The sequence below is a fragment of the Erythrolamprus reginae genome, chromosome 1, assembly GCF_031021105.1.
Source record: "Erythrolamprus reginae isolate rEryReg1 chromosome 1, rEryReg1.hap1, whole genome shotgun sequence".
NCBI classification, from domain to species: domain Eukaryota; kingdom Metazoa; phylum Chordata; class Lepidosauria; order Squamata; family Dipsadidae; genus Erythrolamprus; species Erythrolamprus reginae.
This window is the reverse complement of record NC_091950.1, coordinates 136650263-136665347: the sequence shown is the minus strand read 5'-3', so window position 1 is coordinate 136665347 and position 15085 is coordinate 136650263. Positions and strand designations below refer to the sequence as shown.

At 38.2% G+C, this 15085-nt stretch overlaps 1 protein-coding gene across 3 annotated transcripts in view; it reads left to right on the top strand.

Moving 5' to 3' along the window:
• The window catches only part of PKP3 (plakophilin 3), a 95556-nt gene extending 83030 nt beyond the window's left edge, over positions 1-12526 (top strand). For all 3 annotated transcript variants that reach the window (XM_070766232.1, XM_070766223.1, XM_070766240.1), the window contains exons 7-14: positions 1135-1309; positions 2216-2333; positions 5257-5424; positions 7740-7925; positions 8958-9111; positions 9269-9461; positions 11164-11251; positions 11432-12526. In XM_070766232.1, the coding sequence (XP_070622333.1) occupies positions 1135-1309; positions 2216-2333; positions 5257-5424; positions 7740-7925; positions 8958-9111; positions 9269-9461; positions 11164-11251; positions 11432-11467 (1118 nt within the window). In that variant the 3' untranslated portion in view covers positions 11468-12526. The remainder of the gene's footprint in view (positions 1-1134; positions 1310-2215; positions 2334-5256; positions 5425-7739; positions 7926-8957; positions 9112-9268; positions 9462-11163; positions 11252-11431) is intronic.
• Positions 12527-15085: the final 2559 nt, after the last annotated feature.

Sequence of the window (15085 nt, the reverse complement as noted above, 5' to 3'; positions counted from 1 at the left end):
GAGTTTAGTTTTAGCTGCCTACTTGTAAAAGTAAATATGGGACCTAAATCTAGTTGTGGTAAAGATTAATGAGATAAAGATTGTGAAACACTCTGCTCTCTAAAAGTTAACAGTGATGATGTTAATTATAACTTGATAGCAACACAGGGAATTTGACTCCAAGTATGTATGGGGTTTTTTTTTTAACGATATCACTGTTTTTACTATACAGTACTGCTGATTTAATTGTTGTATTTTTTAATGCTTTTTACTATTGTATTTATGACCGTTGTTAGCCACTCTGAGGCCATTTTGGAATGAGCGGCATATAAATACAATCAATAAATCAATCAAATCAATCAATAAAATAATATAGAAACATAGAAGACTGACGGCAGAAAAAGACCTCATGGTCCATCTAGTCTGCCCTTATACTATTTCCTGTATTTTATCTTAGGATGGATATATGTTTATCCCAGGCATGTTTAAATTCAGTTACTGTGGATTTACCAACCACGTCTGCTGGAAGTTTGTTCCAAGGATCTACTACTCTTTCAGTAAAATAATATTTTCTCACGTTGCTTTTGATCTTTTCCCCAACCAACTTCAGATTGTGTCCCCTTGTTCTTGTGTTCACTTTCCTATTAAAAACACTTCCCTGCAACTTTTACCTTATATACTGCAACTTTTACCTTATTCTGGATGTGTTTGCATGAACAGTAGCCTAAAAACCATGTTTATTTCCATGGGGGGGGGGATGTTACATGTGATTTTAAATATCAAGTTGATGAAATCTGTTCATTCTCTACTTGTGTCTTTGTTTTGTATTGACACAGAGGAAAATCTGGCTGACCTCTTCTGTATGGTCAAAGTTTAAACTGCTGTTTAAAAAGTTACCAGTTTTATGGATGTGTGCGTTACTATGGGTGCAATTCAACTTCCCTTTTTCCCCGTCCCTATTTATTTTCTGATCTGTTTTAGTTTTAGCTTTTTTTCTCCTTTTGATATCATAAGCAATAAATATTGTTATAAAAAGCTGATTACTTAAATCCCAAAGGTCTGGTATATATAAGGCGGGCATTCCAATCTTGCTGAATAGTGCCTTCTGCAAAGATATTGTCTCATTCCTCTGTCTCCTGGCTGATTGCTTTGCAGGCATTTTCTGGAATCTGTCTTCAAGTGATAACCTCAAGGACCGCCTGGCCCGGGACACTTTGGAGCAGCTCACAAACCTGATCTTGACCCCTCTCTCCACCTCAAGGAATGCAGCTGTTATCCAGCAAAATGCCTCTGAGTCAGAAATCTTCTACAATGCCACTGGCTTCCTCAGGTACTTTAACAATAGGAGAATTATAGCATCTGAGAGAAGTAGGGAAATCCTAATCGATAATAGTAGTCATTGTTGTTATAATTTTTAGTAAGATTAGCAGGGATAAAAAGAGAAATGCAAGCATTACTGAATTTCATTCAGCAAAACTAGTTCACAACTAAGTCTGCGGAGAGGGGCGGCATATAAATCCAGTAAATCTAATCTAATCTAATCTAATGTAGAAGTAGCGAACACCATTACTTTCACAAGTTTCTCTATGCTCTGTGTTGAGAATATTTGTCTCTCTGTATGGTATGCTTTCACTTAATATATATGGGAGAGTTATTCATCCACGGCATTCCTCATTTATGCTATCTTAGTCAGTGTCACCGATTTGATACATAGCAAAGATTAGAATCCAAATGATGGCAACGCAATCAGCGTATTATGTTTCTGACAAAAGAGGATCAAATTGAATCGGTACTTGAAGTGGAGAGTAATTCATTTATGATAAATATCTATATATAGTTGCTGGAACATTTTATTGGATTGTAAAGCAAGATACTACAAAAGTGCAATTCTTACTGTGAACCTCCCCCACCCCCAAATATAAATAAAATTTTGCCGCCATTTGGCTGTCAAGATTGTGGCTGAATTATATGGCCTAATTTTTGCTGGTTTGAATGCCTATAATTGCTTGGTAGAGTCAGTGAAAATGGGAATTCTGTAACAAGTTGCTGATTCCTGGTTCAGATAATATTCAGGATCCGTATTTTACTGTTTGGTGGAGGAGGGCAAATTGTCTGAAAAATGTTCGCTGCGATATTGTATTTATTTTCTAAGAATAAGAGGGCAAAGACTTGAGTTTGAAGAGAGTGCATTGAAGGAATATTCTTATAATGATACATCTTCCTATTTCTCTTGTAGGAATCTTAGCTCTGCTAGCCAGCACACTCGGCAAAAAATGCGTGAATGCCATGGATTGGTAGATTCCATGGTCAGCTACATCAATAGTTCACTGGAAGTGGGAAAATCAGAGGATAAGGTGAGATCTTTTGTTTTATTCTAAATTTGGCTTGAGTCAAGTGGGGAAATGCACTTTTTCCAAGACAAAATTTGCTGACAGTATCTTGTGATTATTCTTTCATATATAGTTCTCCATTACTGTAAATATTTAATTGAATTGTCCTTCACAATCCATCCAATATATATTTTATTTAGGTTTAACCTGTCATTTCATTGTTTACCGAAATAAATTGCTGAATGAAACATTTACTATTTATGGGCTACTAGTTCAGTAAAGAGGCATTGTAGAAGACTGATACTTTCTAGACATACATCTTTAAGGCAAGCATTGAAAAGAAAACAAAGGTGTGACAGTAAGTGTTATACATAATGCACAATGACACCAACATTTCATATATTTAACATTAAGATAAAGATTTTGGTTAACGTGGACACCTGCCAGATGCATCTCTGTAAAAAATAACTCTTCCATTTACACTTTCCTCTTTAGATATACAGTGATACCTTGTCTTACAAACTTAATTGCAGCTGGCTGAAGCATAGACATCAGAGAGTTATTGTTAATGGCGAGTATTCTGAGCAGAGTCAGGTTACAAGCGGTGTGCCACAAGGGTCTGTTCTGGGTCCTATTCTTTTTAATATGCTTGTGAGTGACATAGGGGAAGGTTTGGTAGGGAAAGTTTGCCTATTTGCCGATGACTCTAAAGTGTGCAATAAGGTTGATATTCCTGGAGGGGTCTGTAATATGGTAAATGATTTAGCTTTACTAGATAAATGGTCAAAGCAATGGAAACTGCAGTTTAATGTTTCCAAATGTAAAATAATGCACTTGGGGAAAAGGAATCCTCAGTCTGAGTATTGTATTGGCAGTTCTGTGTTAGCAAATACTTCAAAAGAAAAGGATTTAGGGGTAATGATTTCTGACAGTCTCAAAATGGGTGAACAGTGCAGTCAGGTGGTAGGGAAAGCAAGTAGGATGCTTGGCTGCATAGCTAGAGGTATAACAAGCAGGAAGAGGGAGATTATGATCCCGCTATATAGAATGCTGGTGAGACCACATTTGGAATACTATGTTCAGTTCTGGAGACCTCACCTACAAAAAGATATTGACAAAATTGAACGGGTCCAAAGACGGGCCACAAGAATGGTGGAAGGTCTTAAGCATAAAACGTATCAGGAAAGACTTAATGAACTCAATCTGTATAGTCTGGAGGACAGAAGGAAAAGGGGGGACATGATCGAAACATTTAAATATATTAAAGGGTTAAATAAGGTTCAGGAGGGAGGTGTTTTTAATAGGAAAGTGAACACAAGAACAAGGGGACACAATCTGAAGTTAGTTGGGGGAAAGATCAAAAGCAACATGAGAAAATATTATTTTACTGAAAGAGTAGTAGATCCTTGGAACAAACTTCCAGCAGACGTGGTAGATAAATCCACAGTAACTGAATTTAAACATGCCTGGGATAAACATATATCCATCCTAAGATAAAATACAGAAAATAGTATAAGGGCAGACTAGATGGACCATGAGGTCTTTTTCTGCCGTCAGACTTCTATGTTTCTATGTTTCTAATTGGTTCCGGGACGAGGTTCTTAAGGTGAAAAGTTTGTAAGATGAAACAATGTTTCCCATAGGAATAAATGGAAAAGCAATTAATGCGTGCAAGCCCAAAATTCACCCCTTTTGCCAGCCAAAGCGCCCGTTTTTGCGCTGCTGGGATTCCCCTGAGGCTCCCCTCCATGGGAAACCCCACCTCCAGACTTCTGTGTTTTTGCGATGGTGCAGGGGAATCCCAGCATCACAAAAACGAGTGCTTCGCTGGCAACGGAAGTCCGGAGGTGGGGTTTCCCATGGAGGGGAGCCTCAGAGGAATCCCAGCAGCGCATCCCAGAGGTGGCAGTGGGTTTGTAAGGTGAAAATAGTTTGTAAGAAGAGGCAAAAAAATCTTAAACCCCGGGTTTGTATCTCAAAAAGTTTGTATGACGAGGCGTTTGTAAGATTGAGGTATCACAGTAATTTAAAAAAATTAAGTACTTTATATTACTGCAAGTATAGCAGTTAGAATATTATAGCAAGGCTAAGGAGATGTGGGTTTGAATTCATCTACAGTCATGAAATTCACTAGGTAATCTTATCCTGTCAATAATTCTCTGACTGCCCTATTTTACAAAACGATTTGTGATAATAAAATAATGAATTAAGAGAGCCAGTGGCTGTGTTTGTAAAACACAATTAACTTTGTTCCTGGTTATTTTCTTGGTTTGCAAGGTATGTTAAAGGATAATCTCAGCTGGCCTTTGTTCACACAATATTCTGAGAGAGTCAGAATTAACCAGAATTAAAGTGAATCAAGTTTAGCTTAGTGTAGCTGCTTTTTGAGTATGTTGTATGAGTACAGCCAGTGAAATATACTTCCATCCTGTGCAAAGATGGATATCAGTGTGATAATTTAAAATATATCGTAATATGAATTGTCAAATCGACTAAAGATCTGTTTCTTCGAGTAAAGTTCAGTGCTTGATTGCCACTTGGAATAGAGCTGTCTGGGAACTTATTCTTCAGCCTAACAGGTTCTTGGCAAAAATGGGTGGCTCCTGACACCAAAACAACCTCAATCTATCAAAAGCTGATGAAGATACTTGTTATAAATGCCTCAAGCAAACATTTGAAAGGCAAATGATGCATCATTAAACAAATATGTATGTTTGATACAAAAATATTGTAAAAACCTCTCTGTTTGGTTGCTTTTTATATTATTGCCTAAGGGATCCTCTAGCAAGAATCAAATAGAAATCAGAATATATAAAACACACTATTAACATCTGAACATCAATTTAACCCAATTTAGTCTATACCAGTTACTATTAAAAATTAAGAAAATAATAGAAAAATATCAATCAATCAATAAAAAATGTTGTTTTGGGTTTTCTCCTCCCAGAGTGTTGAGAATGCGGTCTGTGTCCTGCGCAATCTCTCCTACCGACTTTATGATGAAATTCCTCCTTCCTCACTCCAGAGGCTCGAAGGATATAAGAGGAGTGATGGAGCTAACATGACAAGTGAATTAGTAGGCTGCTTCAGCCCACAAAGCAGGAGGGCCCGAGAGGTGAGAGTGAAAAATGACATTATGGGAGGGAACGGAACCTGTTCTGGGCAGCTCTGATTTCGTGGGATGAAAAGTAACTGAGAAAGAAAGGAAAGAAAGAAGCCCCTGCTTGACTAAGCTTGAGTAAGAAATCTAGACTCTGAGCACATCAGGATTCAATCCAAGCCCCTACGCCAGTGATGGCTCGGGTGCCATAAGGGCACACATGCACGCTATCTTATAATCCGTAGTGCAATACCCCCGCACATGCGCATGTGCATCACTCCCATGATGCGCACAAACCTCCCCAAGCCCCCCCCCCCGCACATGTGCAAAGGCCTCACTGAAGCTTCGGGCAGGCCTGTTGGGCCATTTTTCACCATCCCCAGGCTTCAGGAAGCTTTCCTGAACCCTAGGGACAGTGAAAAAATGGCCCAATGACCCAACTAGAGGTTCATTTCCAAATTTCCAGTTGGCCCATTGGGCCATTTTTTGCCATCCCAGGCTTCAGGAGGCTTTCCTGAAGCCTGGGGAGAGCAAAAATGGCTGAAAAGAAGGCCATAAATAGCGGGAGCTGACATAGGGCAACACCTCATGTGCCCTTAGATATGGCTCTGGGTGCTACCTGTGGCAGGCGTGCCATAGGTTCGACATCACTGCCCTATGCCCTCAGTCCCATGTCTACAGTCTTCACTTTCATATTGCTCTGGGCAAAATAAATGTTCTCTTTAGCTAAACAGTAGTGAATCCCCGACATCGATGGAGTGGGGGGGATATTCTAGACACTGAAACCCCAAAAATTCTTCTGGAATAGAAATTATCTTTGGTAGTTGTGATAGCTAGAAGGTTGTCAGTTCCTCTGAGTAATATGCCTCAATTGGAGGGAATTAATACTAAAGCATAAGAAAGGCATTCAGTTGTTCTGGGACAAATAATATCCCCAAAGACCAGTAACTGGGTCAACATGATTAGAAATAAGATGTGGGAGGACAGGCTCCTTGGGAATGGATTGAGCTATAATAAAGCCTTTTTGAGCTGGGTAAGCCAGTGCTGGTGAACCTTTTCAGCACCGAGTACTAAAATGTGTGCGCGCACATGTGGGGGAATACCAAAAAACAGAAGAGCAGCTTCTCAGTGTGCACATGTGGGAGTGCTAGAAACCAGAAGAGCAGCTCCTTGGTATGCATGCATGTGCTGGGAAGCTGAGCTTTCAATTTCCAGCAAGCACATGCGCACTGATCATCTGGTCTTCTGGTTTCTGGCATGCATGTGCACTCAAAGACCAGCTAGCCGGCCCACATGTTCACACCAGAACCTGAAAGAGCAACGGTTGGCAGGCCACTTCCAGCGCATGTGCCATAGGTTTCGCCATCACAGGGGCAAGCTGTAAAGGAGACGACAAGATTGTAGATTGTAGATAGAACCAGAAGAGGAAGTAATAAAAGGCTTGACAAGATGCTGGCAAAATGATTTACAAATAGATGAAAGTGAAATGAAAGAAATAGTAGAAAATATATATAAGATTAAGAACACAAGAGTTAAAGAGATGAGAAGAAAAATTTTACATAAATGGTATTACACACCAGCACAACTTGCACACTTCCAGGGGAAAGAGAAAGGTAATTGTTGGCATGGTTGCCAAAAGAAAGGAATTTTCATGCATATGTTCTGGGAGTGTGTTGAAATTCAGAAATTTTGGAAGGAAGTGCAGAACGAAATAAATAAAATGCTAAATATTAATTGGATAATTACAAAAGAAATAGCAATATTAATTAAACAAAGAGAACTAAGAGATTTTAAAGAAATAAAAACTGCAGCACTGGAAAGTGCTCAAGCGGTAGTGGTATTGGGTTGGAAAGCGTCTATAAAATGGACACTACAGAACTGGTACTGGTACATGGTGGATCATATTCATTTTGAAATCATGGAAATAAGATTAAACAACTTTGACGAAAATAAATTGGAGAAGCTGATGGCCCGATGGAATAAGGTGAAAGGTTATATGCTGAGTAGAATCTGTGACGCAAATGTGAAAAATAAACTCCAATCACTCTTTCAATAATAACAAATGCAAAGTAGAGCTAAGGAAATATATATATATATACACATATATAAACTAGTAAATATTTGAACCCCCCGCAATTGGTGGTGGTGGTGATGGTTATTGTCAGTTGGGTGATGGGCACATGCACTATGCACTGTTTTATGTTTGCTTTATGTAACCTTATCTGCAAAACCAATAAAAATATATTTTTTTAAAAAAGATTGTAGATAGAACAAAAGTTTGTATAGCCTCAAAGAATGGTCATTAAATACTCTCTTACTCTTCCCCTTAGCTCCACATGAACTCTGATATTGTGACTTTCGCAGAGGTTTCTAAGGATCCTAAAGGGTTGGAGTGGCTCTGGAACCCTCAGATTATAGGGGTGTACAACAGGCTGCTGCAGCGATGTGAACTGAATAAGCATACCACGGAGGCAGCCTCTGGAGCGCTTCAGAATATCACAGCAGGAGACCGGAGGGTAAGGCTGACTCCAGAAATACCCGCCTGAGTCCTCTGAAGATTTTAAAACAAAGCAATGCATATTAAGGAGAGGAGGAAGTTAAGACGGGAACTTGACATTTTGTAGGAAACTTGAGTTAGATATGGAAGATTAACTCTCTGATGGTTCCCTTATGATGGTTACATTCAATGAGCAGTGTAGCAAAATGAAGCAGGCCTGCTCAAACAATGGAGCACATTTGTTGCCAAATCTACCAACAACTTTTCCCCATTTTTTCCTTGTGCCCTGAAGGGAAGGGGCTCTGAGTTTTTCCCTGTGGTTCAGCCAATGATACTTATCAACACTAATAATAATAATAATAATAATAATAATAATAATAATAATAATAATAATAAATAACAACAACAACAACAACAACATAGTTGGAAGGGACCTTGGAGGTCTTCTAATCCAACCCCCTCCTTAGGGGGTTGACACTACACTACTTGAGACAAATGGTTATCCAACATCTTCTTAAAAATATCCAGTGTTGGAGCATTCACAACTTCTGGAGGCAAGCTGTTCCACTGATTAATTGTTCTAACTGTCAGGACACTGCTCTAGAGTTTTTAAAGCAACATATAGAGAAGAGATCTATGAAGAATGCTCGCTCTGCCTACTTTGCGGTTGCTTGAGCTAGAAAGGTGATTGCATTGAAAACTTGCCCATCTTGTTATGGAGGGTAAGCAAAGGGGAAAACCAATAAAGTTGATTGCAGGAAGGAAAAGCTGTGACAAGGCTTCCATTGTCTGCCTAAAGCCAAACATGACTAAGGCAGTTATCAATGGTCAGAAAACACTGGCAGTAAAGGAAAGGTAAAAAGTAAATTGAGTCATCTGTTGCAACAATCAGATATTTTTTGGTATAGGTATATGAAAGTTTTATATTCTTGCTATATCAGCATATAGTAGAAGAATCGGAATATTATTTCTCCGGTGTGCCTAGAACAGTTACTGCCTCGGCAGGTGAATCATCATTTGCTTGCTCTTTCTTCTCTACCATCCATTGTAGTGGGCAGGTGTCCTCAGTAGGGTGGCTTTGGAGCAAGAGAGGATCCTGAACCCTGTACTGGACAGAGTCCGCACAGCTGACCATCACCAGCTTCGCTCTCTGACAGGATTGATTCGCAACCTGTCCCGGAACGCACGCAACAAGGATGAAATGTGTAAGTTATCCCTATAGGAAAACGCAGCAGAGCCTTGACAAAAGGGTCCCCTTCGTGCAATTCAAATGCTTCACCTATACCATCCACAGTGAGGTTTTAGACAAAGTACATTTTCTCCGTGTACCATTTGCTAACCACTTTCGTTTCACGTTGGCAGCAACCAAAGTGGTGAGCCATTTGATTGAGAAACTTCCTGGAAGCTCTGGAGATAAGTGCCCCCCAGTAGAGGTAATAGTCAACATCATTGCAGTGCTGAACAACTTGGTTGTGGAGAGCCCCGTTGCTGCACGAGACATTGTCTACTTTGATGGCCTGCGCAAACTCTTCTACATCAAGAAGAAAAGGGACAGGTATGTGGCCACCAGTTTCCATCCGTACTCCATACGGATTTCACCCTTAGAACAGCATTTTACACTATTTAATTTCTGGACTCTGCTCCAGCTTCAGAAAACTTCCTTATGCCCATTGTTTCAGCATCACGGAGTGCGATGTTTACTAGGTTCACCTAATATTCAGAAATAGAAGCAGTTTGGTATGGGAGTTAAGGCACCAAGAGTTCTGGTCCTTCTTTAGGTACAAAGGCAACCTGGTGACCTTGGGCCAGTCATTCTCTCTCAGCCCTAGGAAGCAGGCAATGGGAAACCTAAAAATTGCAATCTTGGGGGGGGGGGGGAACACTGCAGGGACTTGTGCAGTGTCAACACTCACTCGAAAGCACATACACACAATTCTCAAAAGGTACGGTCCCTTTCAAAAAGAAAAGGCAAGTTCCCGTGCATATATCAAGGGCTGGAGTAAGGAAGAAAATGGCCAAAAAAAGCAAGCCTGTCAGACCTCAAAGATTTTCACTTGGCTTTTATGAATTGCTCCCTCTAAATGATCTATTTCCAACACTCAAGTGTTTTTTCCCACCCTAATCTGATTTCGTTAGCTCCTTAGTTTCCTAGTTTGGCATCGAGACCGATCCATGGCATTTATCTCACAGGCCTTAAGAGCCTGGTGGATGAAAAGTCTGATACACTCATACAGCCCTCTCCAAAGTTCTCTTGTTTGTTTGTTTGTTTGTTTGTTTGTTTGTTTGTTTGCTTGCTTGCTTGCTTGCTTGCTTGTTTATTTTATTTATTTTATTTATTTTATTTATTTTATTTATTTTATTTATTTTATTTATTTTATTTATTTTATTTATTTTATTTATTTTATTTATTTTATTTATTTTATTTATTTTATTTATTTTATTTATTTTATTTATTTTATTTATTTTATTTATTTTATTTATTTTATTTATTTTATTTATTTTATTTATTTTATTTATTTTATTTATTTTATTTATTTTATTTATTTTATTTATTTTATTTTATTTATTTTATTTATTTTATTTATTTTATTTTATTTTATTTTATTTATTTTATTTATTTTATTTATTTTATTTATTTTATTTATTTTATTTATTTTATTTATTTTATTTATTTTATTTATTTTATTTATTTTATTTATTTTATTTATTTTATTTATTTTATTTATTTTATTTATTTATTATTTTATTATTTTATTATTTTATTTTATTATTTTATTTTATTATTTTATTTTATTTTATTTTATTTTATTTTATTTTTTATTGGATTTGTATGCCGCCCCACTCCATGCTGCCCAGCTGCTTACAGAGGACCAAAGTGCCTATGTAGACTGGCCATTCTAGAAGAAGAATGGTTGGCATGTCTGACGTCTGTGCAGCTAGTGCCACACAGTATTGCATTACAAGGACACAGAAATGTTTGGCTGCCTCTGTCCCTCCTTCAGCCTCAAATCCTCTTAAAATTAGCAGCAGTTTCCTTGCCTTTGCAGGCGTATAGATCTGTTCCTATAGGGACGCTGCTGAATAAATATTGGAGAACAAAGGGACATAATCCAGGTAATGGGGGGATAAGAGTCTAGCCACAGATGAATGTGAATATCTTGATTTAACAGTCATTAGTAATTCATGGAGAAAGAATGGGTATGTTTGAGTCCCAGTGTATACCAGTAATATGTTGCACATTTTTCTTCTTTCTCTAGCTTGGACAATGAGAAGGCCTCCAGAGCTGCTTCCAGCCTCTTGTCTAACATGTGGCAGTACAGCAAGCTTCATCGGGACTATAAAGCGGTTCGTATTTTTTTTCTCTCTCTCTATTCTCTCTTCCAAAGTGAGCTCATAGCACCTAGGTCTCTAGTATTGAGCCCATAGACAATACCCTTGGGGTCTATAGGGCTTAGATATGTTAGCATTTGCTAGATCATCACTGACCTGATGTGTGCTTATGACAGTCTTTTTTATGTTTTACAGAAGGGCTTTCGGAAAGAACATTTCACTAGCCTGTAAAGAAAAGTATCTGCAGTAAATGGACTCTCCAGCCGTAACTGTTCTCCATGAATCTTGTTAATAAAGCCACCACTAAGGACTGTGACCCTACGATCATTGAAACCCCCTTTTACAACCTCCTCGTTTTTCAAGAACCAATCAGTTGGCTGACACAGTTTATTTTTTGCTTTTAAAAGTCTATATAAAGCTCAGGTTTCTCTGCCTTGGCCATCTTGCACCCTGAAAGTATCTCATGACTGTAAATGCAAATCAATATCCATGCAAATTCCGAAGCCTTCTATCAGGATTGCCAAAGCCATGTTTTGACTTCCCATAGAGCTGGGATTCTTTTTAGAATGTATGGATGTTGATGTCACAGCAGAAATTCCAGGCTGCTAAGGATAGTGCAGAAGTTCTCCCAAAAGGGTCATTGTATCAAGGGTGATTCCATTAGCTTTCATGTTTATTGCTTTCTTTTATTTCCTCCCTCCCTGGAACTCCCCTAAAACTCTCACTGGTTATTGCGTATATTTTTCCTACCTCTGTATATTCTAGAAATGATTTGCTTGCATTTAATTTCAAAAGGACTGGCTTATATGAATTTGAGATATAGATTTTAACCATATGTATAAACCTATTTGTAAGATTTTAGGAAAGTCTAATTATTGGGAACTGAGGGATAAAAAGTAGGCTTTTAAAGTTGTATTAACTAATGCACAAGAGGAAATACAACTTAAAATACAACTTTAAAAGCCTTTGGAGTATAAATTTATAGGGAAGTTTGGTGATGGATTTTCTCATTTTTATTTGAAAGCTTATAATGAGTCTGAAGACATAATTTTCTGGAGCTACATATAGCATAATTTACTTCAGATCTTGTGGGTTACAAAGCCTATAAATGGGGAAAGAAATTATGGAAAGGAAACGCTTGCTCTAAGGAGATACTTAAATTGGGTATCAGTCTCCCTGTGATTTGTACAGAATTTTACTTTTATCTATTTGAATAAGATTGCCTTTGGTGAAATTAAAGTGCCTGAGACTGTCCCACTGAACTGCAATAAACTCATAAACTTCAGATCACCATCTATTTGCAGTGCACTTTGTTGAACTAAAGAACATTTCTACACTATGTCTATTAGCACTTTTAGTGTTCCGCGTCATTGATCCTCATCCTGTTAAATGAAGGGTTCTGTTGAATATTGGGTTCTCGCCTGATGTGTGGTGTCACTGATAGAAGAGGGCATCCTAGCCACTAGATAAATAGTTTCAATGAGCTGGCGGAGATGTTTTGATTGGGCTGTCTGCCCTGGGTGCAGTCAAAGGGTGCATTGTCTAGTGACCTAAGGATGCAGAAGCTATAAGGAGGGTTGACGGTGATTGTGGAGTCAAGTTTCTATTGCTGGCATGCTGATTGACTGGTGCTCGATATGGTACAGGAAGGGGGATATTTTTTAAAAAATCACCCAGGTGTCAAATACTGTACTTCAGAAATGTCACTCTCTACTTTTGTGACTCCATACAATATTATAATCTGGCACTACTTCTCCCTCAATGGATATGTCAGCATATTTGAATTTAGGTTTTTTTTCCTCTTATAAATCTTAATCCAATTACTTATTTGAAGCACAAAATATCAGGGATGAAGTACAAAATACAGAGATAGTAAGGCTGACTGAAGGAGATAAAGAGTCCTAGGGTAAGTATTACAATAGGCACTTATCAATAGGAAAGATATGAAAATTAGATCTGTGCTGCAACTTGGATTCCAAGAGGAAAAGGTGATTTGGAGCCAGTATGTTGCACCAGTTGGCAGTAAATCAAACATCTTTTCCTGGGGGTGCACATGAGCACCAGGAAGAAACACGGATTTAAAGATTTCCCGACAAGAATCGGATGCCCATATGCGGTCCAAATTAAAATTCCTACCCAGCCGTAATGAAAACCACCAGAAACAAAAATCACATGCTTATTAGCAAACATTAGATCTGTGATTAATTCACCTCTGGATATGACAAAATGCTAGCAAATACCCTCTTTATGACTGCCACAATTACAGCACTGAAGAAAGGGAAATATACTGTTAGGAGTCGTGCAATGGTTAGGATGCAATACTGTAGGCTAATTCTGCTGACTGCCAGCAGTTTAATTCTCATCGGCTCAAGGTTGACTCAGCCTTCCATCCCTCCATAAAATTACCCAGGTTCTTGGGGAAAATATGCTGACTCTGTAAACGCCTTAGAGAGGACAGTAAAGTACTTTTGCTATTACATGCTGGGAAAACTCTGGATGTTTTCTCCACACAAAACTTCATGATTCCTCATATATCTGCTGTAATATTTTAGCAGATTCACCTTAGCCTTCCATACACTGCCTGATAGACACCACTGAAAAATCAATAAACAGCAAGAAGCCTCTTTCCAGAGTTGATGCATTCATCAAGCAGTTGTCATAATACAAATATTTGGTCACGGCATCCTCTTCCAAGCCAAAAATTAGTCCGCTGTTCTTGGGCTATTTGTTACCCTCTTTTCTGAAGCCTTTGATAAATACCTTGACCATGCTGACAACAAGCTAATCCCACATCAATTCTTGTACTCCTGATTGCCTTTCTTCAAAAAAGGAAATTTTGCCTGTTTCCACAAATAAAGAGAGAGAGAGAGAGTTCTCAGACTCTCAAATAATTTGGAGGAATAAATGGCGCTGACAAATTAGTGTACCACAAGCAGTGTTTATTGCTTCTGCAGTGACTTTATCTGTGTCACTAGCTTTCCCTCTTTAACTGATGGATGGCAGCTTCAGAGATTCTGCAGTTACATTATTCAGTTGTTCCATCTGAGCTGTCAAGAGTTGGTGGCTCTACTGGAATGTCTTTCAGAACAGGGCAGTTGTAAAGGATCTGGAAGTACTGTATAAATGATTCATTCAATTCTGGAGCTCACAAATCTCTGCTTTTCTGGCATCATTCATGTTGAAATTTACTGCAGAGGCAACATAATAAGTGCAGAGGTTGTGATGTTCTTCAAGTTCATTTACAATACTATTCAAATAGACAGTCCCTTTTGTTTTGAAACAGGTGTCAACTTGCTAATTAAGTTATCAATACAGAGTTAAATCTTCTGACCTTGCAGAGTTTTTCATTCATCCAAAAACTATGGTTGGATTCAGTGTCTTCCAATGGGATAGATTTTAATGTTGGCATGCTTGTTAATTATATCTGACAATTGTGCCTCAATCATTTTCATCATCCGCATGGAAAAAACGGTGACAAAAATTAGGTGGAAGTAAATTCTTGTAACTTTACTCTTCTGTAACAGTTGGTGTAGCTACATCATGAGCAATTTATATTAATCAAAATAATAGGACTACAATGGAAGGTGGTAGAAACCGAATGCCTCTTGTTAACCAGATGTCCAGGAATGATGTTTGGAAATGGCTGCTGATTTAGAAATAGTTGAGTACTGATGTATCATTTATACTGGGTGAAGGCCATTTTAACTGAGGTTTTAATTGGTGCTGATTGGATGTTTCCAATCATTAGCTCGTTTACTTCTACAAATGGTAAAAAGCACAGGCCATTGTCAATTATCTTTCCGATACCAAATTTGCCCACATGAGCATTAAAGTCACCAATGCTCAGGA